Below are 25,213 nucleotides of genomic sequence, written 5' to 3' on the forward strand. Positions count from 1 at the left end.
AGTTTTATTATGCTGACAGAACTGGTAGACTGTTATCATGCTAAAGCACAGCACAACACAATAAAACTCTTCAGAAGGGTTGTCTCTTAAAGGGATAGTTAATCCAAAAATTTAAATTCCAGGTGTTTATGACTTTCTTTCTTCACCAGAACACATCTGAAGAAAAATAGAAAAATAACTTAGCTCAGTAGGTCCTTAAAATGCAAGTGAATGGAGATTTCTCATTTGGAGCTCCAAAAATCACAGATAGTCAGCATTATCTCCATCCATACGACACCAGCTGTTAAATTAATGTCTTCTAAAGTGATACGATCACTTTTGGTGTGAAAAAGATCAATATTTAAGTACTTTTTAACTATAATCCAATGCTTCACAAGAGGGTGGAGTCCAAGCAGTCTCTCATGTGACGTATTCACGTTGCCATGGATACAGATGTAATCTCATATTCTCCACTCAGTTGAGACATCAAAGATGAGCATACAAACACACCATTGTGAGTAGAGAAACAGATAAATACAGATCTAAACCAAGTAGGAGAGTAGCATGAGCCTCCACATGCTGGGAGTCTCCACGGTGTCATGCACAATGAGCCACGTGATAAGATGCGCAGATTGACTGTCTCAGAAGCGGAGGCAACTGAGACTTGTCCTCTGCCACCCGGATTGAGGTGATTAACCGCGCCACCACGAGGAACTACTAAGTAGTGGGAATTGGGCAATCCATATTGTGGAGAAAATGGGATAAAAAAAAATTTAAAATTAAAAAAAAGAAGAAAGAAAGTCATACACACCTGGGATATCATGAGGGTGAGTAAATAATGAGAGAATTTTTGGGTGAACAATCCTTTTAATCATCCCTTATTAAGCACTGCCCCAAAAAACATTTGATTACCCATTCTAACCAAATAACACATTTTAAGGTGGGACAAGGTCATATACACACAAACACTGATGAATAAACACACACAAGGCCTCTGGAGAGAGGAGAACTTGAGGGGGGTTTCAAAGCAAACCAGAGGGTTTGTAATCCTACCTAAGCATAAGATCTCTCTTGAAGCACAACCACAATAGAAAGAAAGGAGGAGGGGAAAACCTGAGGCAAACCAAGAAGCAAGTCAGACAACAATAAAAATTCGACAGCCTATATTTAACTGTTGTGGGAATTTGGTGAGGGGTATACAGGAACACTTTGAATGCGATGTGGTGAAGGTCAACTGGGTCTCCACTTCCTCCATAGACTCCACAGAGGGCCCACTCCACTGTTTTCTCCCCCCAATGTCGACGGACAAGAAGAGAGATAAGCATTGTTTCCCAAAACAATGGGCCACTTCCAATAGTCACCCAAACCTCTCCACAGACTCTTGGAGACTGGCACTCTCCATGAATACAGTGTGCGAAAGTAAGAAATGCTGTCGAAAACTTCAGAAAGGGAAGGTTATGAGAAAAAGTCATTTTGTAGTCTTTAGAATGTGAGCAGAGAGACTGCAAACAAACAATGTTGGATGGTTTTATAGCTTCCATTTACTAGCATTCAGGAACACTTAATGCAAAGGCGGAAACCTAGACGATTTTGTACAGTGGTATTTGTGACAAAACAAGGATTGTTCTGGAGTTTTTCGCAAGATTGAAAACTCTATTGTTGATCACTCCACTTGGTCTCATAGAATCACGTTACTATACCTACATGTTTGCAAAATAATTTGACATGGCATTGTTAATATCATGGCACTTTCCTGGTGAAATTAACACTAGAGGCGCTATAAAGATTTTATTCACTTTCACACAAATCACGAGTTAAATGGCACATTATCAATTTATAAACACTTTTCGCCCTGGTCTTAAGACAACGCTATGTAATGACATCTAAATACATTTACTATAGTGCATGATGTGTAAGGTGATACATTTTAAAGGGATACTTTATCCAAAAATGAAAATTCTCTCATCATTTACTCACCCTCATGCATCTCAGATGTGTTTCTTCAGCAGAACACAAGCAAAGATTTTTGGAAGAATTTCTCAGCTCTATAGGTTCATACAATGCAAGTGAATGGTGATCAGACCTTTGTAGCTCCAAAAATCACATAAAGGAAACATAAAAGTAATCCATAAATCCATATCTTCAGAAGTGATACAATAGGTGTGGATGAGAAACAGATCAAAATTTAAGTCCTTTTTTACTCTAAATTTCCATTTTCACTTTCACTTTTACATCTGAAAGTCACATGTTGTGCCTGTTTAGTTTCACGTTCACATCTGAAAGTGAAAATTAAAGTGAAGATTTAGAGTAAAAAAGGACTTAAATATTGTTCTGTATCTCACCCACACCTATTATATCGCTTCTGAAGATATGGATTTAACCACTCGTGTCAAATGGATTACTTTTATGTTTCCTTTATATGATATATGGAGCTACAGAGGTCTGATCACCATTCACTCACATTGTATGGACCTACAAAGCTGAAATATTCTTCAAAACATCTTCATTTGTGTTCTGCAGGAAGACGCAAGAAATCATGCCGCCTAATACATACATAATTCCGTAATAATAGTATGAATTTTCCTTCAATAAGAGCAATGCAAGCTTAAAATATAGCTGCAAGCAGCGATACCGGGGTCAAGCCAATTATCGGCACCATGAGCAGCAAAAGAAGCTTTGTGACATGTTTTTGGTTAGAGTCTGATGAACAGTGTATGAGGAGTTAGAAAAAGTTAACTTTCAATCATAAAAAAAAGAAAAAAAGATTTATTTTAAAATTAACTTAAAATAGCTCGTTCTTAGAATTTTTGTCCAGTATGTGGCGCTGTTCTGAAACTGCTCAGGTAGTATCTGGGCATGATAGTTATCATGCAGGAAAGCATTCAAGAGTTATAAGCCAAAATAGCCATTTTTCTATCTCCTGACCAGTAAGGGGCAGTGCGCCAAAACATTGCAGGTAACCTCAGGGCCTAATGGTGATGACACATACCAAGTTTCATCCCAAACCCTTAAAGCGTTACGGAGATACAGCCTCAAGTTCAATTTTGCGTGTTCTTTGTCAAATTAGTTGAAGCACCATTCGAAAATGGTATGGTTTATCAAAATTCTGTGAGTAACTTTTTGTTGTGAGTGCCTCTAGATGATGCAGGCCAATTTCCGTGCAAATCGGACAAACGGCCTAGGATGAGTTCGAAAAAGTAGGTTTTTCAGAAAATTTAAAAGGTGGATTTTCAATCAAATCATCTTGAGCCAAGGAAGCAGAGGGGAAAAAAAATAATTTCTAGGACTCACGATTCAAAAGTTACTAACATAAACATGAGTGCAAATTTGGGCAGTTGGTGGCACTAGAGGGTTTGAGGTAGAGACGCCAAATTTGCTGTGGTAACAGATCAGACTGTCCTCTATTTGTGTGCCAAATTTCATAACTTTCCCTCAAGCGGTTCTATGGGCTGCTATAGGCTCAAGAGCGGAAGAAGAAGAAGAAGAAGAAAACTAATGAAAACAAACCCTTCAGGGCTTGACCCCTAATAATCTATTTTTACACATCATGTCAATAGGTGGCAGCAAGCCTCAACAAACCTCACAAGCAGTGCAGCCATAGAATGAGAACCGCTCACTGAGGAAGCACAACAGAATATAGGAATCTTGAGACGCGATTTTCAAAGGTTTCACTTCTTTTAACTTGGCACAGTGTCCTAAAAATGTGCCGTTTATGACGCTGAATACAAGTGAGATGCTCCAAACGTGTCCGTCTGAGGCACACACATGTAAATAGAGTAGATAGAGCGACAATTAAAAAAATAGCACAGATGGAACACAAGAACACGTCTTGTGAGAACTGGACACATTGATGAACTCGGTGCAAAACAGATTTGCTGTCAACTGTAGGCTTGATCAATGATATGAGAATAAAACATATATATATTGAGTTCTTAAGCCACTTTTTGTGTTGTCTAATCGATGCTTTATTCATCTGCCACAATAATGCTATTTATTTCCAATTGAATTTCAATCCGTATTATATATTTATTATAGGACCTGCATATTATATTTATAAATATTTTACTTACTATGCATTATTTATTTGAATTATCTTTATTTGGTGTCCTTTTTCAGCAAATATTTAAGTATGTGATTAATTGCGATTCTTTTGATTAATTAATCGGCATGTCATGTAATTAATTCAATTAAAAACTTTAATGGATTGACAGCCCCGATTTTAACATTTACCTGACATAACCAACAACATTTACAAGCTTGTTCGGATACAATCAAATTGTACGGTAGCTCAACTGATAGAGCATTGCAAAAGAACCACAAGTCCAGAAGTGCATGCACGTCAGCCAAAAGTGTCATAGAAGCACCACAAAATGACATGCTTGCTTCAGCTATTACATTTCTCATCTAACATTTGCTTTTTAGGCCACATTCTGTTAGGTTTAGGTTTAAGGTTTAGGGTGGGAAAGTAAGTTCTTTTCATTTAAAACTCAATAAAGCGTTAACCTTAAGAAGCTCATCTGTTTGGCAGAAAGTTTTACTCTCTTTTAGCGCCACACAGTGGACAATTTACCACGATAAGTGTAAGAAACCACGTAATATCAGTTTGCAAAAATTATGCGTAATTGTCATGAGATCAGACTGTGATTACTTCAAGGTTTAAGGTTATTTTTTTATTTTATATATTTTTGTTTTTTACTTTTTTTTTTTTTTTTAGCAGACTGGTACAAAGGAACTCTTTCTCCCATTTAATTTACATCACATTCCATTCCATAGTATCCCATAAAAAAAAGCCATTGTTTTAATAATAATGCACAGATCAAGTTTAACTGCTAAGTAGATTCGAATTCTGATTCGATTTATTACAACTTTAAAAGGTTTACTTTTTTTTATCCAGCTCTTTTTTGTCATGCTCATCCACTTTCTGCATTGGCAAGCCCAGGGATTCATCGTGCCACACAGCTGAGTTTCTCACACCTCACACCAACCCTCCCACTTCAGCTTGATGGGGTTTCACCAGTTTGACCAAGAACCAAACAAAAAGCTCATTTATTTAGTGGACACAAGGATTTTTGAATCAGCCATATATGTGGATTGTACAGGAATATGCCACAAAACTGCATATCTGAAGCACAACAAAGAATACAGCTCAACAGTCTACAACAAGGAGGTTGTTGAAATGTTTACTCTTTGTGACGGTGTAATAAAAAGATTAACCTTTTGATGACTGGCTGAACTTTGCAAATAGGGACCTGAATAGGCAGATTTGGGGAGTAACGGAATACATGTAACGGGATTATGTATTTAAAAGACAAAATATAAGTAACTGTATTCCACTACAGTTACAATTTAAATAATTAGTAATTAGAATACAGTTACATTCAAAAAGTATTTTGATTACTGAAGAGATTACTTTGCATTTTATTCTCATTTGTTTCATTTAATATTTAGTCCTTTCAGATGGAAAACATTTATACATATAAATGATGTGATCCAAAGAGCATTTGAACAGCAGTGAAACACTTTCTTATGATGTGTTACATTCATACGAGCAGACAGAGAAGTAAGTTTGAAGTAAGTTTGGAGCAGAAGAAATAGCAATAAACCTTGTGTAAATTGTCAGCTTTACGCTAAGCTAAAATGCTATTTCTAGCCATTTTACATGCATGTTACCAGGCACGATCATATTTTTTTATCAAGAAAATTCACATTGGATCAAAATTTCTTTTTGACTTTTGATATTAGGGCAAAAATCATATTCTTGATAATAATTTTTGTATTGTTTTCCTGTAAAAATATCTAAAAATCCTTAAAACAAGATCAATTTGATTTATCTTGTTTTAGAAACAACTGCATAAGATATTTAGGTTTTTCAGAGAATGTATTTTTAACATGTATATTTTGTCTTACTGTACTGGCAGAGTTTTTATAGTCAAAACAAGTGAAAAAATCTGCCAGTGCTGAAGAAGTAATCCAAAGTATTTAGAATACGTTACTGACCTTGAGTAATCTAACGGAATATGTTACAAATTACATTTTACAGCATGTATTCTGTAATCTGTAGTGGAATACACCCTCCCAACCCTGTGAATAGGATATCGACTTTCTGATTAGAGTGTCGTAAAACTAGAAAGACGGGGCTTATCTGTGTCAACTTCTCATCAGATTATGAGATCTTAAAAGAAAATGCCTTTAAGAGGCAATCACTGAGTATTGCATCTAATTTGTGTACCTAAATGCTTTTTCAATGGTTTGAGAAAAGAGTAGAGCAACAGAACGCAACAAAGAGACACCTTCAGTACTTTGAGGCCCAGGTGAAAGTCAAGTGCTCTTTGAAAATAAAAAAATATTCTTATCATAGTTATAGCATTGCTGCATGAACCAAAGAGGGCCCTCTGAAAATAACGTAATTATTATAATAAAAGTCTGAATTATTACCAAAACTACACCAAAAACCAATTCAACTGAGAGTGTTTGAGGTGTTTGCTTGTTTTGCAATGGCATCAAAATAGTGTTTCTCACAGACTGACCTTTAAGGAAGTGGGGTCGGCCAAAGCGAGGGCTTGCCTCCTTAGTTCAGCAACAGTCATCTGACATTGCTTGCACAGATATTTCTTCGCCTCATCTCTGTCTGATTCAGAGACGCTCACCGCTCCTGCGCCTTCAGGTGGTGGTCTACTGGCGCACCTTTCCTCCTCCACTGACAGTCTCTTCCTTGCACTCAACTCAAGTGAGAATGAAGACTCTCCGCTCGAACAGCCTTCAACCTTTTTGAAAGACAACAAAATCATATTACAAGATGCAAAATGATCACCTCTGTTCTACATCTGTTAAATATAAAGTTCACGTGCATTTAAAACCTGCATTTTTCTATTCCAAAAAAGGAATAGCTCACCTAAAATGAAAATTTTCTCATCATTTGCTCACCCACATGCCATCCCAGATGTGTGACTTTCTTTCTTCTGCAGAACACAAATGAAAACTTTTAGAAGAATATCTCAGCTCTGTATGTCTGTACAATGCAAGAAATTTGAAGCACCAAAAAGCACATAGAGGCAGCATAAAGTAATCCATACAACTCCAGTGGTTAAATCCATGTCTACATAGTGATATGATAGGTGTGGGTTAGAAACAGACTCACTCACTTACTATAAATCTCCACCTTTGACTAGCCCTGACCATTAGGTGGTGATATGCACAAAGAATATGAATAAAAATTAAAAAAAAAAGTATAAGAATGTAGAAGTGAAAGTTAAAGTGGAGATTTATAGTAAAAAAGGACTTTATTATTCATTGTTTCTCACCCACACCTGTTATATCGCTTCGGAGTACATAACCATTGGAGTGGAATGGATTACTTTTATGCTGCCTTAATGTGTTTTTTGGAGCTTTAAAGTTCTAGTCACCATTCAATTGCATTGTATGGACCTACAGAACTGAGATATTCTTCTAAAAATCTTTGTTTGTGTTCTGCAGAACAAAAGAAGGTTCATACACATCTGGGATGGCAAGAGGGTGAGTAACTATTTCTTTAAGGGTTTATAAAGGGGTCCATTAATGACTAATAATAACTTTACAAATGCATTATAGATCACTGATATGCGTTTATAACAACATGCAAAAAAAGATGCCTTTCATGCATAAATACTTAATAATACTTTTTCAACATTAGTAAAGTTCACACAAATATAGAATTTTGTTAAGGATTTGGCAACATTAGAAACCTATGTATATGAAGTTCTGTATGGTTTTAATAGTCATTAAGCTTTATTATGATGTATGCAGTGAGCATGAAGACCTGAAAAGTATTTTTGTAGAGGACTACTTGGACAAGGTAAGTAGGGACTCCACTTGGAGAAACAACATTCTTTTGACATCAGTCCTTTTAACCTCACTATAATAATCTATTTTTTGCTGCATTGTGCCATACAGTAAATCATGATTTCATCCTTTGTATGTTTTTAATTAACACAAGTATGAATAAGTGCACTTATTAAACATTTATAACATGATGCTCACTATCTGGCCAGTATTGCTTGACAGTATCACCTTTTAATGATGTTGTTATAACTGCATATAAATGATTTATAACGCATTTGTAAATGCTGTATTAGTCATTAATGAACCCATTTATAGACCCTTAACAAAGGGAAAATTAATGTAAAGTGCTGCCAGTGCATAGGCTAATAATCTAGTTCATTATTCAGTTCTTCATTTGTGTAAATATACTGTAACATGAACACTGTAATGTAAAGTGTTACCAAACGAATGGGTTGTAAGTTATTCAAACGTAATGCGCAAACAATGGCATTCAAACAGTACAACTTCTCAGCATCAGCTGTTCATAATAGGACTTACAGTTGACCGGCCGAGCTGACACTCTCCTTGTGCATTCCCATGTGGCAACTCCATCATCTCCGTATCAATGATCAAAAAGCCACGGAAGACATAGAGTGCACTTTATTGCGCCTTTGTTTGTCTAAAATCGTGCTACACACATTGATTAGGAACAAAGTTCCTGTAGTGTCAGTGGGAGCGCAAAAGATGAGGCATTACTAAATTCCCATGGTAAAGTTTGCTGTAGTCCCATGACGACGCGCGCATGCCGAAGCGAAGTTTGACTGCAGCCTGTCAACGCGCGCTGCTCGGTCACTCTAAATGGAGGGGTGGGGCTGCGCTCTAAGCATTCAGAAACTATTTCAAACCCTCATGTGGTAGTTGTGGAGCTAATATGCACGGACAAAAAGTGGAAATAAAGTTGCATTCGCTGAATTAGCGAATTAAACACACAATTTCTCCATAAATGTACTGCGTGTGTATGTGAGGTGCGCTGTAATAAATAAATAATACGTTTAAAAATGCATGTCTGATATGCAACAGTTCATAATGACAAAAGCATATTTTAAAAGGAAAAGTTCATGAACATTTCTTCCCACGCATACATTTTAAAATGTGTTTGTCATAAATAAATAAACATCTCGCCATAAATTACGTCATATTTTATAGCGCAGTTCATTGCAAGTGTCGACTGTGAGACTGCAGGTCTGTGGAGGATGTCTCATGCCTGTTACTCTGGCGCCACCCTCTGGTATTAATTTTAACTACCGCTTCCAATCTCGCCGTTTGCAGGCAATTGTGTAAATGTTTACATATTTAATTATCCGTCGCTAAATATTTAATGTTCACGATGAATGTACTCTGGTCACGTGTCGTCCAATCACAACCCAAATACTGTCAACCCCCTCCTCAAATAACCCACATCAAATCCTTTGTCTGTGACAGAGCAACTAGTCAATTCAAACCATCAATAACAGACGGTTTAACGCGGGCGCACGAGACAGCCAAATCTAAGTGTAGTAGGTCGGCAATTTTGAATACGTTAAGTTATATAGGACGTGTGGCTTAGCCTATAATAGCTACTTAATCCCCGGCAGATTGTTCCTAAACCTTTATGTGAACAAGAATATCAGTTTTTGTGGGCCTCTAGTGATTTATAAAAACGTCAGACTGACATAAGCTGCTGTTTTTGTCTCGAAGTATAAGGTGTCTGTTTGTATGTAAGCTACAAGCTGAGTCGTATCCCTGTAGTCAAGTCGTCGAAATCCAACTTTTAATCGTGTACAAAGTTTGCTATCGTGTGAAAAGAGCTTTTATTCCAAATGTAAGTGCTTAAAACGTGTTTGAGATGTCCGTTGAATATTTTAATGAACGATAGATATTACGAACGGCTTTTGTATTTGCCTAAGGTTTTAAGTCTTTCAGGTCACTGATATGGTTCATGTACTTGTTACAGGAAACAATTCAAGAGATTCTCAGTTCATAAGAGAGATAAAAAAAAAATTCCTGGTTTTTCGCGAAGTTGCTAAGAGCACACTTGGTGGGGACGACGGGAGCTGTTCGTGGTGCTGAAATGAATCGCCACACATTCATTAATCGAATGGCAAACTTCAAATGTAGCCTATGATCGGCTTAAAACGCGTTTGACTATACGAGCATAGTCCGTTTTGTGTTTGTCAGCCCATAGTGTAATGTGTTGTAAATGAGTCAACTTGTGGAGTATTTTGTCCAGCCTGCGAGCACGCTTACCTTGGCTTTTCGTTTTAAAAGATGACTAGTAAATCCAAAAATGATGTCAGCGTCCACGAAAAACGCCCCCAGGTCAATCAGACTGGGCTTCTGCTTGTCTGACCCAGGCGACCCGTTAGAGTTTTGTAAATCCATTGTGCAGCTGTGGATATATCTCCTCGTCCTGCTCAAAGCAAACGTAAATAAGTCATTGCAGAGCTCTGGAGTTCGGAGTCATTTTACAGATTGTTCTCTCTGAATCCCAACCAGTGTCGTGGTCATATCCAGAGGGTCCTTCTCACATAAATCCAACTGATGACTCATTTAGATCGTCCTGTTTCTGTTTCAACTTAGCTGTCACAGGTAAATTCATACATCCAAATTTGGACACTCGTCAAAGCACACAAGAACCCCAAACAATCCATCCGTGATCCATGATCCACTGACATACATCCTGGTTGGATAGGCTGTCCATCCCTTGTCTTGTCTACACTGCACGTCTATGAGTGAACTCATGTGAGCCTGTTGAGGAGGACTACCTTGAGCAACTCCACCTCTCTCTCTCTCTCTCTCTCTCTCTCTCTCTCTCTCTCTCTCTCTCTCTCTCTCTCTCTCTCTCTCTCTCTCTCTCTCTCTCTTCCTCGTGGCTAGCTAGTTTAGTCGGTGTCTCGCTTGATGCTGTCAGTGCGCGCGCGTCTCAGAGAAGCACGCTGATCTGGCGCTCAGTTCCTCGAACACGGTGTGATCGAACAGACTATGGAAACGCATGATCTTTCAATGCAGGCTGCTTAACCTAAAACCATAACATATTTGAATTTGGACCAACACGGAGAGAGTCTTCGTGCGGCATTTTTCCCAATACCGTCATTCCACAGCGTCCAATGTTGATGCTGACTTAAGAGTCTATTACCTATAGTATACATAATCGTTTAGTGCTGTTAATTGGAAATATACAAATTATGAAATGAAACTTTGCTCTTACTGACATTGACGTCCCGGCTTTACGATATCGGTAACACTTTACAGTAAGGTTCCATTTGTCAAGATTAGTTAACATAAAGTAATAATAATCAATACTTATTAAGCATTTAGTCATTTTAGTTTGTACTAATTTCAACATATACTAATACATTTTAAATATCACAAGTTGTATTTGTTAACATTAGTTAATTCACCATGAACTATTACTGTAGGTAGGTAGGTAGATAGATAGATAGATAGATAGATAGATAGATAGATAGATAGATAGATAGATAGATAGATAGATAGATAGATAGATAGATAGATAGATGGATGGATAGATAGATAGATACTACTAGTACTGACTTTCAATTAGGTTAATTACTTTCAAGTTCATTACTTAGGTTACACAAATAATTGTATGTATGTATGAAATATATTCATAAGAACATCTGTTTGTGTTTCTGCAACAGCTGAAGAGTCACGTACATGTCATTGTAGAGGAGAAACGTGTGGTGCAACTTGTGTGTGACAATGAACAAGAAGGAAATATAGACAATATTTTAAATTAATTGAGCAGTAAAACAACTTTTCTGTGAAAAGTGTTTAGGAAAAAACTCAAAAGTAATAATAATTAGTCATGCGATTACTTTTTTCAAACAGGTAACTATTAAAGTAATCTGATTAAAATTTTAGATAAGTAGGGTACAACAGGGCTAAAGGCACGCCTTAAGAAAAAATAGCTTTTTTTTCCTTTTTTTTTTTTGGTCACAAAGTGTATAAAGAAATACATTTATTTTTATTGAATATTGATGGAGCAACATAATTTGTGTTGGGTTGTTTGGAATAAAATTAATTCTTAAAACTTTTTACATATTGTTATTTTTCTTTTAATAAAGTTATATCTTTTTTCAAGTGACACATCTTTGTTATGCCCAGGTCAAGCAGCGATGAAAGGGGAGAGCATGGATTAACACTTGTTGGTTATTGCTCATTTATTCATACATGTATTACAGGTGTTATGCCAGAATCTGACTCCCTGCCAGATTCTTACTCCCCGCTAGCTGATTGGTCCCTATCCCTAAAGCCCACCACTACACCTACCTCTAACCTAACCTTAGTAGGGAAACATAGATCCCTATCCTTAAAGGCCACACATACACCTACCCATAATCATGTTAGTGAGTGATGACACCGCCATTGCTTCCTCCTGCTGCTGGTGGTCACAAATATGGTGGTTGCGGAGTAAAAGTGAAGTCACGGAAAAAGGTCAATGGGGGCAGTTGTAACAGGGGTCAGTTGCAACACTGCTATTTACTTTCATCAGGAACAAGCTACAGTGATGCCACTGTACATGAATATCCACAATAAGACCCTCTTTCTGCATAGTGAAGATAAGCAGCCTTTTGATACTGTCTGTTTTGGGGCTCCAAAAGTATACATTTTTAAATCCACAGAACATTTCTGATTGTGTCGTCAGTTTTAATGCAAATGAAAAAGAAATAGCTTTATTTTGATCACTGTCTAGTTGCTGAAGTACGAAGCATATTCAATTTCATCATGGCAAACAGTGTGGGGTCAACCACAACAGTGTCACAACTGGCCCTATTCGTGCGTTAAAACTATCTGCCAATTCAAAAATTATAAAAGAGATTATATGAACTGTAAAATTTAGTTATGGTGTGTGTATTGGATTAAGCTGATTAAGCTTTATAATTCATATTATTTTATATCCACTATTTGCCATTCTGTATTGGGTCATGATAGCTACTCCCACCCCTGTCAGCAGTGTTGGTGTTCTAAACAAAGGACACACAATGGATACACTCATGGCAGTGCAATATATGTACAGTATGTCACAAAAAAAAAAAAAAAGATTGAATAGTTAAACTGAAATACACTTTCCATTTTATGTTGTTTTCATATGTAAGCCAATTACAATTCCCTCCTGTTATAAACTGTCAGGGCCATAGCAAGGAATTATTGGCCCCCTGATGGATATTGCTCTGGGCCCCTTTCATACAACAGCATACAAATTTGTTGTGGTCACCCCTAGACCTGTGGGCCCCTAGAATCGTTACCACCTTTCATTAGCTATGGCCCTGTCAGCTGTTGTCTTATCTCTTGAAATAATTTTTTTTTGTTTTTTTTTTGTGCAAACCCAAGCATATAAAATGAAATAGTGGTGTGCTTTTCATGAAAATTTTGCATAAAAAAGATTCTCAAACTATATCTGGGTCAAGATAGGCCATGCCGGTTTGTCAGACATCACCTAACAATCAGTTGTTTATGTCTGTGTTTAATGCAGCAATTCAAACAGCATTTGAAAGAGAAAAGTGAAACTTCTGGCCAAATAAATAAATAAATACTGTGCAAATTAAGAGTCTTTTACTGCCCGATAAAGCCAATGCTAAAAACCATTTTATATTTACTTATACATACATTTGTTTGGATTCTAAGTATCCATTCAGTTATCCTTTCAGTTTTGTCTTTAACCATTCTGTTGTGTGGCGATTAAAGTCTATTTCAAGGCCCCTTCGTTTTGAATACCAGATCCTTAAGTACCAAGGCGGATCCACATCCAGCAAAGGCTCCCTGGTGCTTATTGTTTGAGCAGCCGAATGCAAAACTGTGCTGTTACTGAGCAGCTTATTGGGTCAATTATTTGTTGGGTTTTCAAAGCCGAAAACAGGACATTACAGCTGCCCTCTTAATAAAAACTCTTATCTCGCGTATACAGAGGAGCACGTTGTAGATAAGCAGGCAGGCATTATTGCCATAATATACTCGTTCCTGTAGACTATCCTTTGAAGGAGCCGGGTTTTGTCGCTCCGATTAAGGGAATTATAGGCAGTTGACGGTTGACAATTGTGAATTGGAAGGGATATTGGCTCATCAACTTGCCCCAATATAGGAAGTCGTAAGTTGCATTGATAGCCCAGCTTTTCAGATTAGTTTTTCGGGTCTGAAGGGGGGGTACATTGGTCCTTTACAGCCTGATGATTACAATCCATTGTAAAGGTGATTTACCACGTACACAACCCTCTCCCCCACCTCCATCCTGGATGGGGAAGGGACATCCCGGCACGATGATGAAATTCCGCAGATCGAGTCTCACTGGAGCGCAGCTCGACATCTGCTGCCCTTGTGCATGTAAGCAAATCGCTCCGGGCTCCACATTAAGACTTCTGAAATATCTTCCACCCAAACTCACCACACCAAGCCCCACCAGTGGGGTGCAAGACGGAGCGTTTAGCGAATGTTGCCGCTATTTAGGACGCGCCTCCCAGATCATAAAGGGCCTTAGAGGACTCGGATAAACAGAATCAGTGATTGGATTGAACGCTCATGAATAATTGCATGCAACAGCAAAATGTGGGTCCATTGAAGCATAAGACTGGAGGGAGTTTTCCTAAAATAATTGTTTGGTTTTGGTTCTTTTATGAATAAAGGATTGGATGATGTAACGCACGCGAGGGGTTGTTTTAATACAAAGCAATTTGGTAACTAGTCAAAAGTCCACGTACACAAATGCTTGTTTAAACCAGCAGTGATTTGTATGTTTTCAAACACCTAGTTCACAACTAAATCATGAGACCTGGCTGAAATGACTGAAATATAAATATAAAACTACACTTAAAAAAATAAAAATAAAAATAATAATAAAAAAGACACTGTTAGTTTTAATAAGTAATAATTTTAATTTTAAACTATTAGTTTTAATAAGTGAACACTAAAAGGTTGAACTGTGTTCATTACAAGGGAATTTTTCACAAATCTCAGGTCGGGGTTAGTTATCTCTTATATATATATATATATATATATATATATATATATATATATATATATATATATATATTGCAATTTTATACAATTTATTAATGACAATTTATGTTTGCCATAAAGTGGTTTGATACTTTGTTCAGTTTTTTTTTTTTGTTTGTTTTTTTTTTTGTTTGTTTGTTTTTATCGTTTTATGCGCCATAATTATTTTGCTTTTTAGAATTAGAATTAGAATTAGAATACCTTTATTGTCATTGCACAACTGTACAACGAAATGTAGTGCTTCTCCTCAGTGGCACACACATACATGAAAACATACATACAACAAATAAAGACAAAAGGGCATCAAAATATTCAAAAAATATAAAAATATAAATAGTCAATCAATAAAAAGCAGTAGTATTATTGCACAACCCTGTAACGTATAATGTGTAGTCTCCTTATTAATTAGAGTTCAATTCTTTGATGGCGCTCGGATAAAAACTGTTCAGGATTCTGGAGGTGCGTGTCTTAAGAGACCGATAGCGCCTTCCAGATGGCAGCAGAGTGAAGAGGTGGTTGCCGGGGTGAGAAGAGTCCTTTATTATGTTCCTGGCCCGACATAAACATCTGGTTTTGTAAATGTTTACATTTAGCTGAAAAGCCTATAACATGAAATTTGATGTCAGGTGCCCATTGTGCCCGTCTGACAACGTGCCCCTCTATTTGTCACCAACGTCAAGGCCAACGTGTATTAAATGAACCTGGTAATTAATGATGAGAATGTTCAATAGCCTTTTTGTAGACAAGTTTTTAAAGGGGCAGTTCACCCAAAAAATGATTGCTAATGATGGCTAATTCTCTCATTATTTATTCACCCTTATGCCTTCTCATAAAGCCGACTTGTTCGGCTGTACACGACTACACGCGCTCTGCGCATGTGTCAAGCGCCAGGAAGCTTCTCATGAAAAGTCCTACATAATTTACCAGTTAGCTATTTCATATGCGGAAGTAAGCGCAAGTTTCGTGCACCAGGCATTAAGGACATACTTATTAAAATTATGCCCTTACTCAAACCCCTTATCTAAACTTAACCAATCAGTAGAGTGTGTAAACATGATAGGAAGTTGTTGTGTGTGACAGAAGCAAGTAATTGTTGGTTATTAGATGGAAACGATGTCCAGCAAAATCACTGGCTGTAAAGTCGTAGGATTTCAAACGAGTGCAGTTGCAGGATATCATACGAATTAGCTAAATTTAGAAAAGTCGTACGTATCCTGACGATTTCGATGTGATAGTGTGTTGGCTTCTCTCATGCATGTGCCAAGGAGGCTGCTAACGTCAAGATTTACAGTGAAAATGGAGTTACATTTTGGTCTGTTTCTCACCTAAAATAGACCATAGAAGACATGGATTTAACCACTTGGTCATATGGAATACCTTTACATCTTATGTCGTTTTTGGACCTTGAAAGTTTTTGACTCCATTGACTTGCATTGTACGGACAAAGAAAAAACAAACAACAACAACAACAACAAAAACATTATATATCCGTCAAAAAAAAAAAAAAAAAAAAAAAAAAAGAATCTCTGTTTGAATTCCGCAGAAGAAAGAAAGTCACACCAGTTTGAGTCTGCATAAAGGTACATGATGAGAGAATTGTCATTTTTGGGTAAAGTATACGTTTAAGGTTTGTACGGATACAGAAATTGACAAATAAAAATGGTGTGACAAATATCCCCGGTTTCTCCTACCTGAAAACATGTGAAGGCACTTTCATTGATGATGTTTTGTTAAAATGCATACATTTTCAGTGTGAAATTAAATGACTGGTAAACTGTCACGCTTACATATTTTGTCATTTGTTTTGCTCTGCTTGTGACTTGGATTAATCTTAACGGGCTCCACTTTAATTTGCAATTCATGCAGTGTTTCTCTATGCAGTCCCCTCTATTTAGTCCCCAGTTGATTTCGAGACGCACGGACCAGGGGCGGTGCCAGTATTTTTTCACGTGGGGGGGGGGGGGGGGCAGGGTACCGTGATCAGTCTGTGGTGGCACAAAATTATATCCGAAATTATATCGAGTGGAGTGTTGTCCGACAAACAGTCGATATGCGTACAGTTGGTGTTTGATGCACAGCTTGCAGCCTCTCTGCGTGGTTTTGTCGGGATCTCTAATTAAAAGCAGGGTCACAGGTTGCCCTTTTGCTTACCTAATGAACTGATGAAACGGTTGAGACGCGATAATTGTAGATATTGATTTGCATGGCAGTTTGCGTTCATCTGATTCGTGCCGTTGTCAAACCTTAAGACAAACTATTAAATCTTAAGGCTCGGCCCATTTAATCAAGCGGGCAAACGAATGTCGAAAGGCTAGCAAAGATCGTGAATGGTCCCCCAGAGACGTGGGAGGCTTGAGTTCAGCACCACGGACAGCACATCAGTAAACCACACACTGTAGATGCTGGCAGGGTCAGTTTGGTGTGTGAGTGTCCTTTTATCTTTTGACTTTTGCAATGGAGAGTGTTTGGGAGGGGCAAGACGCTGATATTTTAATCTTGAATAAGCAAAATGAAAATACATTAAAGCAATTAATTCGAGCACAATATTAACAGAGAGAAACACAAGGGGGCATAAGTGAGAAAGAAAATGACTTCTACAGAGAAAGAATAGTTTAGTTTTAAAATGTACCGCAAATCAAATACAAAAGCTAGTCCTACGTACTTTCCACAGACCCACCAGTAGCTATTTGGATTTGCCCATACCCATTAAATTTAAGAATAAGACTAAAAGCTAACCATAACCAATTTTTTTTTTTTTTTTTTTTTTTTTTTTTTTTTTGCATTTGTAGAAGTGATGTTTTCGTTTCCTGAGGTTGTTTTTGGTCCCAGATTAGACCAAAAATAATAAAAAAATAAAAATAAATACTCAACATATTTTCGTAGATTTTGCATATGGGTATCCACAGAATACCAAACCTCAGAAAGACAGTGAGAGAGAGAGAGAGAGAGAGAGAGAGAGAGAGAGAGAAACGGAAATTTTACACAAGCACAAATGCACCACAACTCTTTAGTGTTTGCAACAAACAACACTTATAGTTAATGTAAATGGTCATTTTTGCTTAGACCGCATTAATCAATAAAATGACATAAAAATAGCACACCTCCTCTCAGGTGAATGACTGACTGACTGAACTGTGTTTACATCTGTTTTTGTATTTATTTATTTATTTATTTTTACTTTGGTTACAAACATATTTGCTGGTGTAACCCAATGTACAATGAAAAAAAGTACAATTTACCTCATTTTTATTTTGCAAGTTTTTACACAGTTTTTGTAAGTAAATCTTAATTAAATAAAATCGAGTAAAACATACTTAACCTCATGACATAATATTGATTAATTAGTGAATGAGTTAATTTAACTTAAACATTTGAGTAAATACAGTAACATTTACTTTAAAATATGATATCCAGTACATGGTACTTAAATTATCTTAGTAATATTTAAATGAACATATTATAAGAACATGTCATGTTTTGAACTTTCCTTACAAACACATATTAAAAATCAAGTACCACATGACATGGAAGCCTCCCACTGGGAAGCTTAATGCATGCTATGTAGTCTATGAGAAAACATCATCTTGCATTACTGGTAATAGTAATATGATATATGACGTGACAATCAACAGATTTGACTTATTTGATCATGAACGGTTAATTTTGAGTAGAAAATGAACTTCAGACTGCACTAAACAAGAAGTTACCAAACGTAACAACACAATGAACAATACAAACGGCGTATATAAACTTGCAAACAGAGAAACTATGCAACATCATTATTATTTTATGCCCAGTTCATGCTGGGAACACCAGCTTCGAAAAGTTAAGTAAAATGTACTTAAATTAGCAAATAAATATAGGGTTTCTGTTTAGGATTGACACATAATGACACATTGCAGATGAACAATCATAAGTAATATTTACTTATAAACTAAAGCATTCATTTTTACGCTTGAATGTAGAATTTACTTAATATTTCCAAGTTCACGGTGAAACTACTAAACATTCAGTCAATGTAGAATGTACTTCACCACAAAATCATATATTTTTTCAGTGTAGTCAGGTTGATTCTTTAATTATATATATATATATATATAATACTAGTTCATTAACATTTTATAAACACATTATAAGCATATTTTGTTACCTGGCAAAATATTTGTATTACAGTATATTTAACAATATAAATACACAACAAAACAAAAAGTTAGTTTTTAACAGTCATGTAGAAAAAGCTCCTAAAACTAACAATAAAATTACTTTTTTTTTTTTTTTTTTTTTTTTTTAACAGTGTATAGATCCACCTTGCACTTGTTCAAATGTCCAACAACTGGAGCCTACAACAGGTTATAATGTCCTTGTTCCAGAACCCAGTGGCATTGTCTCCCTGATCAAGTGGTCCTAAACATTTCACAATTTTGAGATAGAACTGTTGAACTGTTTAGAACCACTGCACCAGAGAGACCGAATAAAACCCTGAAAGGAGATCGGGCCCGGCGTTATCCACATCCGAAGGACTTTGTCTTCAGCCGTCTGTGGGGCCGTTTACACATGCCTCTTCCGTTCAACAGCTTGACTGAGCCCAACTGGAAACTTGTCTTTAGTTTTTACAATAAATACTTTTAACTAGACATGCCGTCTTATAAACGCAACGTTCATCAACACAGCGAAACGCATCGCAGTAGACCTTATTCTTAGAGCCGTACGTATTTTTAGACGGGAATGAAAACAAGGCTCGTTTTCATTCCCGTTAAAAATTAAATCTGGAACGATGCCATAAAATGTCTATGCCAAAATACGTTCGTCTGAGGCATGTGTATGTGGACCAACAATTACAAATAGCGCAGACGGAACGCCAGAACGCGTCGTGTGTGAACGGCCCCTTACCGCAGCCTGCTCCATAACTTTCAGAAAGTATCTCCTCGTTAAGAAAGAAACCTCTTCATGACCAAATATCTCGAGAAGCACCGAACTCACGTCATCCATCCGAGATATGCGTCGCCGCAAAGAAACGGCGCTGGACAGCTGTTCTGAAAATGTCCTCGGCTCAGCTATACATAACTTGGGTGTGCAGTGTGTCTTTTTATACTGCAGGAAACGTGTACATTTCACACTGGGCTTTTCATTCAGACTGGAATGACGACTCTTCAGGTCCAACCGGCTTTTCTGGGTTCCTGGGGCAGAAAAAGAGCAATCGGAACCGCATCGTTTATTTTAACTAGTGCATATTCTTAAAGATGAACTTTAAGTTGTTTATCAGTATCCTCTTCGTAATAAACATACAGTGGCATGAAAAAGTATATGTACATTTACAGTAAGTCACACTTAAAAGTGTATTTAATTAGGCTACATAGGTAAGAATTATGCAGCACTTGCAAATAAATTATGCTAGAATCTTTCTCAGAATTAAAGTTATATTTCTGAGCCTTTTATTTATTTTTTAAAAATTATTATTACATGATCAATACTATCTGGTCAGGGTGTTTTTCATTGGATGAAGTGAAGTTCCCCCCAAGTTCACATGTGTCCTAAACAGAGGTCTTGTTCATAAGTGTCCAAATACGTTTGGCCTTTATTTTGAACAGTTTGTCCATTGTTTTATCACTTAAAACCTAACAACTTCTAACATCTCTTGGTTTGAAAAGTCTACTTGTAGCATAGCGTCTTTAACATAAATGCCACTTGGTTTAGTGTTTTGTTAGCAGATGGAATGTCACCGTGCAAGTGTTGCTGAAGTGTTAAAACTACTTTTTGTGACTACTTTATCACATGAAGCCATTTTTAATCAAGTCTATTCAGCAAACTTAAAATGCACAATGTCTAGATTATTTTAATCATTCAATTCCAGCATTCCATAATGTTGTCTAGGCAGGTATTTATAGATTTTTGCGAGGGGTGACAGTAGAAGTATCAATGTCTAGTGAATCACACCAGTGCTTTAGCCATTTGTCATTTAGTGTTTCTATTTGATACAGTGCATGACATGAGATCTCAGTTTACAATATGCTGATTATGTTAACATTCTTGTGCAATGACTTGTCTTTGTGTTTAACACAAGATCTGATGGAACAACATGAAATTAGACATCTTCAGGAATAAATAATTTTAGTAAAAACATTTCTCTTTGTGCTCTGCAATTTTATTTCACATTTACAGCAACAAACCACAAATACATTTATTGCCTTTTTCGGTCCTATTGACACTTCAAAAAGAACACGACAGTATAGGTATGTGCTATGACAACAAAACCATAAGCATTTGCTTTTGCATTTTTTTTTCTTTATTGTGAGACCAATTTAAAATGGGTTTAAAATAGTTTGATTGAAACTTTTCCTGAGCTGATCTAATAATTCAAGCATGACCAATCCGAAGAAGATTAACCAGGAACAAAGCTGAGAAAACTAAGAACAAAACCAAAGGACAAAGAAAAAAAACTGACATTCCACTTCATTTATATCAATTTTGGTTAACTAAAATTATACTTTGTTTTAGAAAGTTACTCACATGACAACTGATTACTTTTTAAAAGGATAATCCAAATTTCTTTTTATTATTATTTTATTTTTCAGCACATTTCTGTAAAAGCAGTGTGCTTTACATACACATGTTTCACTAACATGAAAACTGCCTAATGTTATCCATTTAAATACATTTACAAATGCATTTATATGATTGAGATAGCACTGACAGATAACACATAAATAACACTGGATGAACAAATAGCATGTACAGTTGACTGATTGTAAATGAACCTGAGACAGGTTCTGCAGCGGTTAAGTGCAAATGGTAATAAATTACATACTGAATTCTTAAATATTGTGCAAGTAAGAAAAAGTGGAACGGTTTTAAGATATGGGCATTTCTACATGTAAATAATAAATATATCATATTCTAATGAACATACTCTTCCATAAAACATGAATACGTTCTCATATTGCTTTTACATCAGCAGTTACAGTACACTGTACTGTAAAATTCCCTGAATAATGTGCTTATACAGAAATAGCATTCATGATTCCTTTACTGTCAACATCAAAACACTTTCATACCTGTTGGGATGGACCAAAGAATAAAAAAGAAAAATATGGCTTGTGCTTTTTTTAAAGGGCTCACAAAGAAAATCATGGTTTGCTGAAAATGAGAAAATTGCAGGAAATGACAGATAGTAGGATGGTCTCCTCAGGATCTTGCTGGGCAAGCAGTGAACTCGATAAACTCGCCATTCTAGAGTAGAAACAGAAAGAGAAAAAATAGCATGCACAATTCTTCGCTTTAAAAGTCAAAGTGGCTGCAACTTTGAGGTTATCTGTTACAGGCACCAGCTATTTCATCAAAGCATAAAAAAACATGTCTTCACAAAAAGTTTGGATGGCTTGCAATATTGCATTTACATTCCAAGACATAAATAAAAATGTGCTTACTCCACTACAGATCAGTCATTTTCATGCTCTAACAGCCAAGTATGGTCATACGGCATTGTTTAAAGCAAATGTCTTTGCTTGTTTCCTGTCTTTGCTTGAAATGATAGTTTAATGTCTCCGAAGACACTAAAACAGATAAAAAAAAATAAATAAAAAAAAATACAAAAATAAGTCTGCTTGTTTTTTAACATTTATTTTTTGGCAATGTGACCATGAAAATAAAGCTAGTTATTCAATGGGAACATGTCCAGATTGCATCGCCAGCTTTGTCTAAATGTGTATGGACTACTTTTGGATAGAAATTAGAAGTATAATGTGTTTTACAATAGTTTTAAAGCACCAATCACCAATCAAGTCACCAATCACAGCACAGCTCAGGGTGAACTACAACTGCATTAGAACAAATAAACATCACGCTGTATATAACAGCTCAGAACACAATTTACTCTTCCTCATCCTCCTCAAATACTAGCTGCAATAAAAAGACGAGGGATTTTGTTGTCAACTTAAAGATGTTAACTTTGTGTTCATTTCAAGTATACACCAGATCATGCAACAAAAATGACATTGTTGTGTGAATGAACTCTCCATGAGCAGCATAAGTGACTTTTGCATAGTGGTAGACATTTCACTTAAAGGAAAAGTTCACCTTAAAATGACAATTGTCACATCATTTACACACCCTTACATTGCAAACTCATATGACTTTCTTTCTTCTGCAGAACACAAACAAAGATATTTTGACGGAGATATGAGGTGTTTTTATCCACACAATGGAAGTCAATTTGGTCCAACAATTTTAAGCTCCAAAAAGAACATTAAGGCAGCATAAAGGTAATCCATATGACCCAGGTGGTTTAATCCACATCTTCTGAAGCAGATCTGTTTTGGGTGAGAAACAAAACAAAAGGACTCCTAAGATTTATAGTGAAAAAGGAGTTACATTTATGTCGGTTTCTCACCCAAAACCGATAATATTGCTTCAGAAGGCATGGATAAGTTATTGCGCAAAATGTTCGTCAATTCACAAAAAGTGCGTACACACAAAGATTAGTTATTTCTTTCATTCTAATATTGATTCAGAATCTTCTAAATAAAGGAGCATATCCTGCAGTTAGTAATTTGCATAAAACATGCCCAAACAATCTACATATAAGGGGTTGCCGCACAACCTCTCCTATAAAGCGATTCGTCAATCACTGCAAAGCATATCCTTGAAGATGCGCTCTTTTTTTAAGAGCATGTGCAGCAAGATCTTTGAGTAAAGTTTTATTTGGAACACAAGTTGAAACACATTAAATATCTTTTATGCTTAGATTATTTATTATTGCCTGCATTTTTATGCAGAATGTTAGACTGAGCTATATAACCAGTGTTGACAGAACCCACAAGAGAAACAAGCAAACTGGTCTACAGAAAACAAGCCCAAAATAAGCGACTTGCCTCACCAAACAATCGAAAATAAGCAAACACATTTTTTTTTGTTTTTTGTGCCGTTGGGGTTGGGTACTGGAAAAACAAATAGAAAAAACAGGACTGTATACTGGAAATTATACCCCAAAAATGTCCCATTATACAGTACATATATATATATATATATATATATATACATACACATACACACACACACACACAGTGCATTCAGAAAGCATTCAAGTCTGAGCTCTGGCTGGGCCACTCAAGGACATTCACAGAGTTGTCCCCTATGGTTAGGGTCATTGTCCTGTTGGAAGGTGAACCTTCGGCTCTGTCTGAGGTCCTGAGCGCTCTGGACCAAGTTTTCATTAAGGATATCTCTGTATTTTGCTGCATTCAGCTTTCCTTCAACCCTGACCAGTCCCCCAGTCCCTGCCACTGAAAAACACCCCCACAGCATGATGCTACCACCACCATGCTTCACCGTTGGGATGGTATTGCACAGATGATGAGCGATGCCTGGTTTACTCCAGACATGACATTTGGAATTGAGGCCAAACAGTTCAATCTTCGTTTCATCAGACCAGATAATCTTGTTTCTCACAGTCTGAGAGTACTTTAGGTGCTTTTTTGCAAATTCCAAGCAGGCTTTCATGTGTCTTGCACTGAGGAGATTCTTCTGTCTCACCACTCTGCCATAAAGCCCAGATCGGTGGAGTGTTGCAGTGATGGTTGTCCTTCTGCAAATTTCTCCCATCTCCACACATGATCTCTGGAGCTTAACCAGAGTGACCATCAGGTTCTTGGTCACCTCCCTTACCAAGGCCCTTCTCCCGATTACTCAGTTTGGCCAGGCGTTCAGCTCTGTCAAGTGTCCTGGCTGTTCCAAACTTCTTCCATTTAAGGATTATGGAGGCTACTGTGCTCTTGGGAAGCTTCAATACAGTCAAAACATTTTTGTAGCCTTCCCCAGATCTGTGCCTCGACACAATCCTGTCTCTGAGCTCTGCAGGCAGTTCCTTTGACCTCATGGCTTAGTTTTTGCTCTGATACACATTTTCAGCAGTGAGACCTTATATAGACAGGTGTGTGCCTTTCCAAATCATGTCCAATCAATGGAATTTGCCACAGGTGGACTCCAATTAAAGTGTAGAAACATCTCAAAGATGATCCATGATGATATGGGATGCACCTGAGCTAAATTTCAAGTGTCATAACAAAAGGTCTGAATACTTATGTCAATGTGATATTTCAGTTTTTTCTTTTTAATGTGCAAAGTTTTCAAAACTCTGTTTTTTGCTTTGTCATTATGGGGTATGGAGTGTAGATTGATGTGAAAAATAATAATAATTTAAAGCTTTTTAGCATTAGGCTACAACATAACAAAATGTGAAAAAATGAAGGGATCTGAATACTTCATGAATGCACTGTATATATATGGCGGCCAAAAGTTTGGAATAATGATTCAAGATTTTTCTATTTCAGAAGGAAATTGGCACTTTAATTCACCAAAGTGGCATTCAACTGATCACAAAGTACAGTCAGGA

General features: G+C 36.7%; 2 protein-coding genes across 7 annotated transcripts in view; both read right to left on the reverse strand.

The window, feature by feature from the left end:
• The window catches only part of LOC127411210 (kinesin-like protein KIF26A), a 178,008-nt gene extending 169,439 nt beyond the window's left edge, over nucleotides 1–8,569 (reverse strand). Inside the window, exons 1-2 of the mRNA XM_051646604.1 lie at nucleotides 8,335–8,569; nucleotides 6,507–6,743 (exon numbers count right to left, since the gene is read on the reverse strand). Coding sequence (XP_051502564.1) covers nucleotides 6,507–6,743; nucleotides 8,335–8,391 — 294 coding nt within the window. The 5' untranslated portion in view covers nucleotides 8,392–8,569. The remainder of the gene's footprint in view (nucleotides 1–6,506; nucleotides 6,744–8,334) is intronic.
• A 12,377-nt stretch (nucleotides 8,570–20,946) lies between these two features.
• Nucleotides 20,947–25,213, reverse strand: part of LOC127411220 (60 kDa lysophospholipase-like) — a 164,278-nt gene continuing 160,011 nt past the window's right edge. For all 6 annotated transcript variants that reach the window (XM_051646627.1, XM_051646625.1, XM_051646624.1 and 3 more), the window contains one exon: nucleotides 20,947–22,053. In XM_051646627.1, the coding sequence (XP_051502587.1) occupies nucleotides 22,009–22,053 (45 nt within the window). In that variant the 3' untranslated portion in view covers nucleotides 20,947–22,008. The remainder of the gene's footprint in view (nucleotides 22,054–25,213) is intronic.

This window comes from Myxocyprinus asiaticus, chromosome 20 (genome assembly GCF_019703515.2).
Source record: "Myxocyprinus asiaticus isolate MX2 ecotype Aquarium Trade chromosome 20, UBuf_Myxa_2, whole genome shotgun sequence".
In the NCBI taxonomy this organism is placed as follows: domain Eukaryota; kingdom Metazoa; phylum Chordata; class Actinopteri; order Cypriniformes; family Catostomidae; genus Myxocyprinus; species Myxocyprinus asiaticus.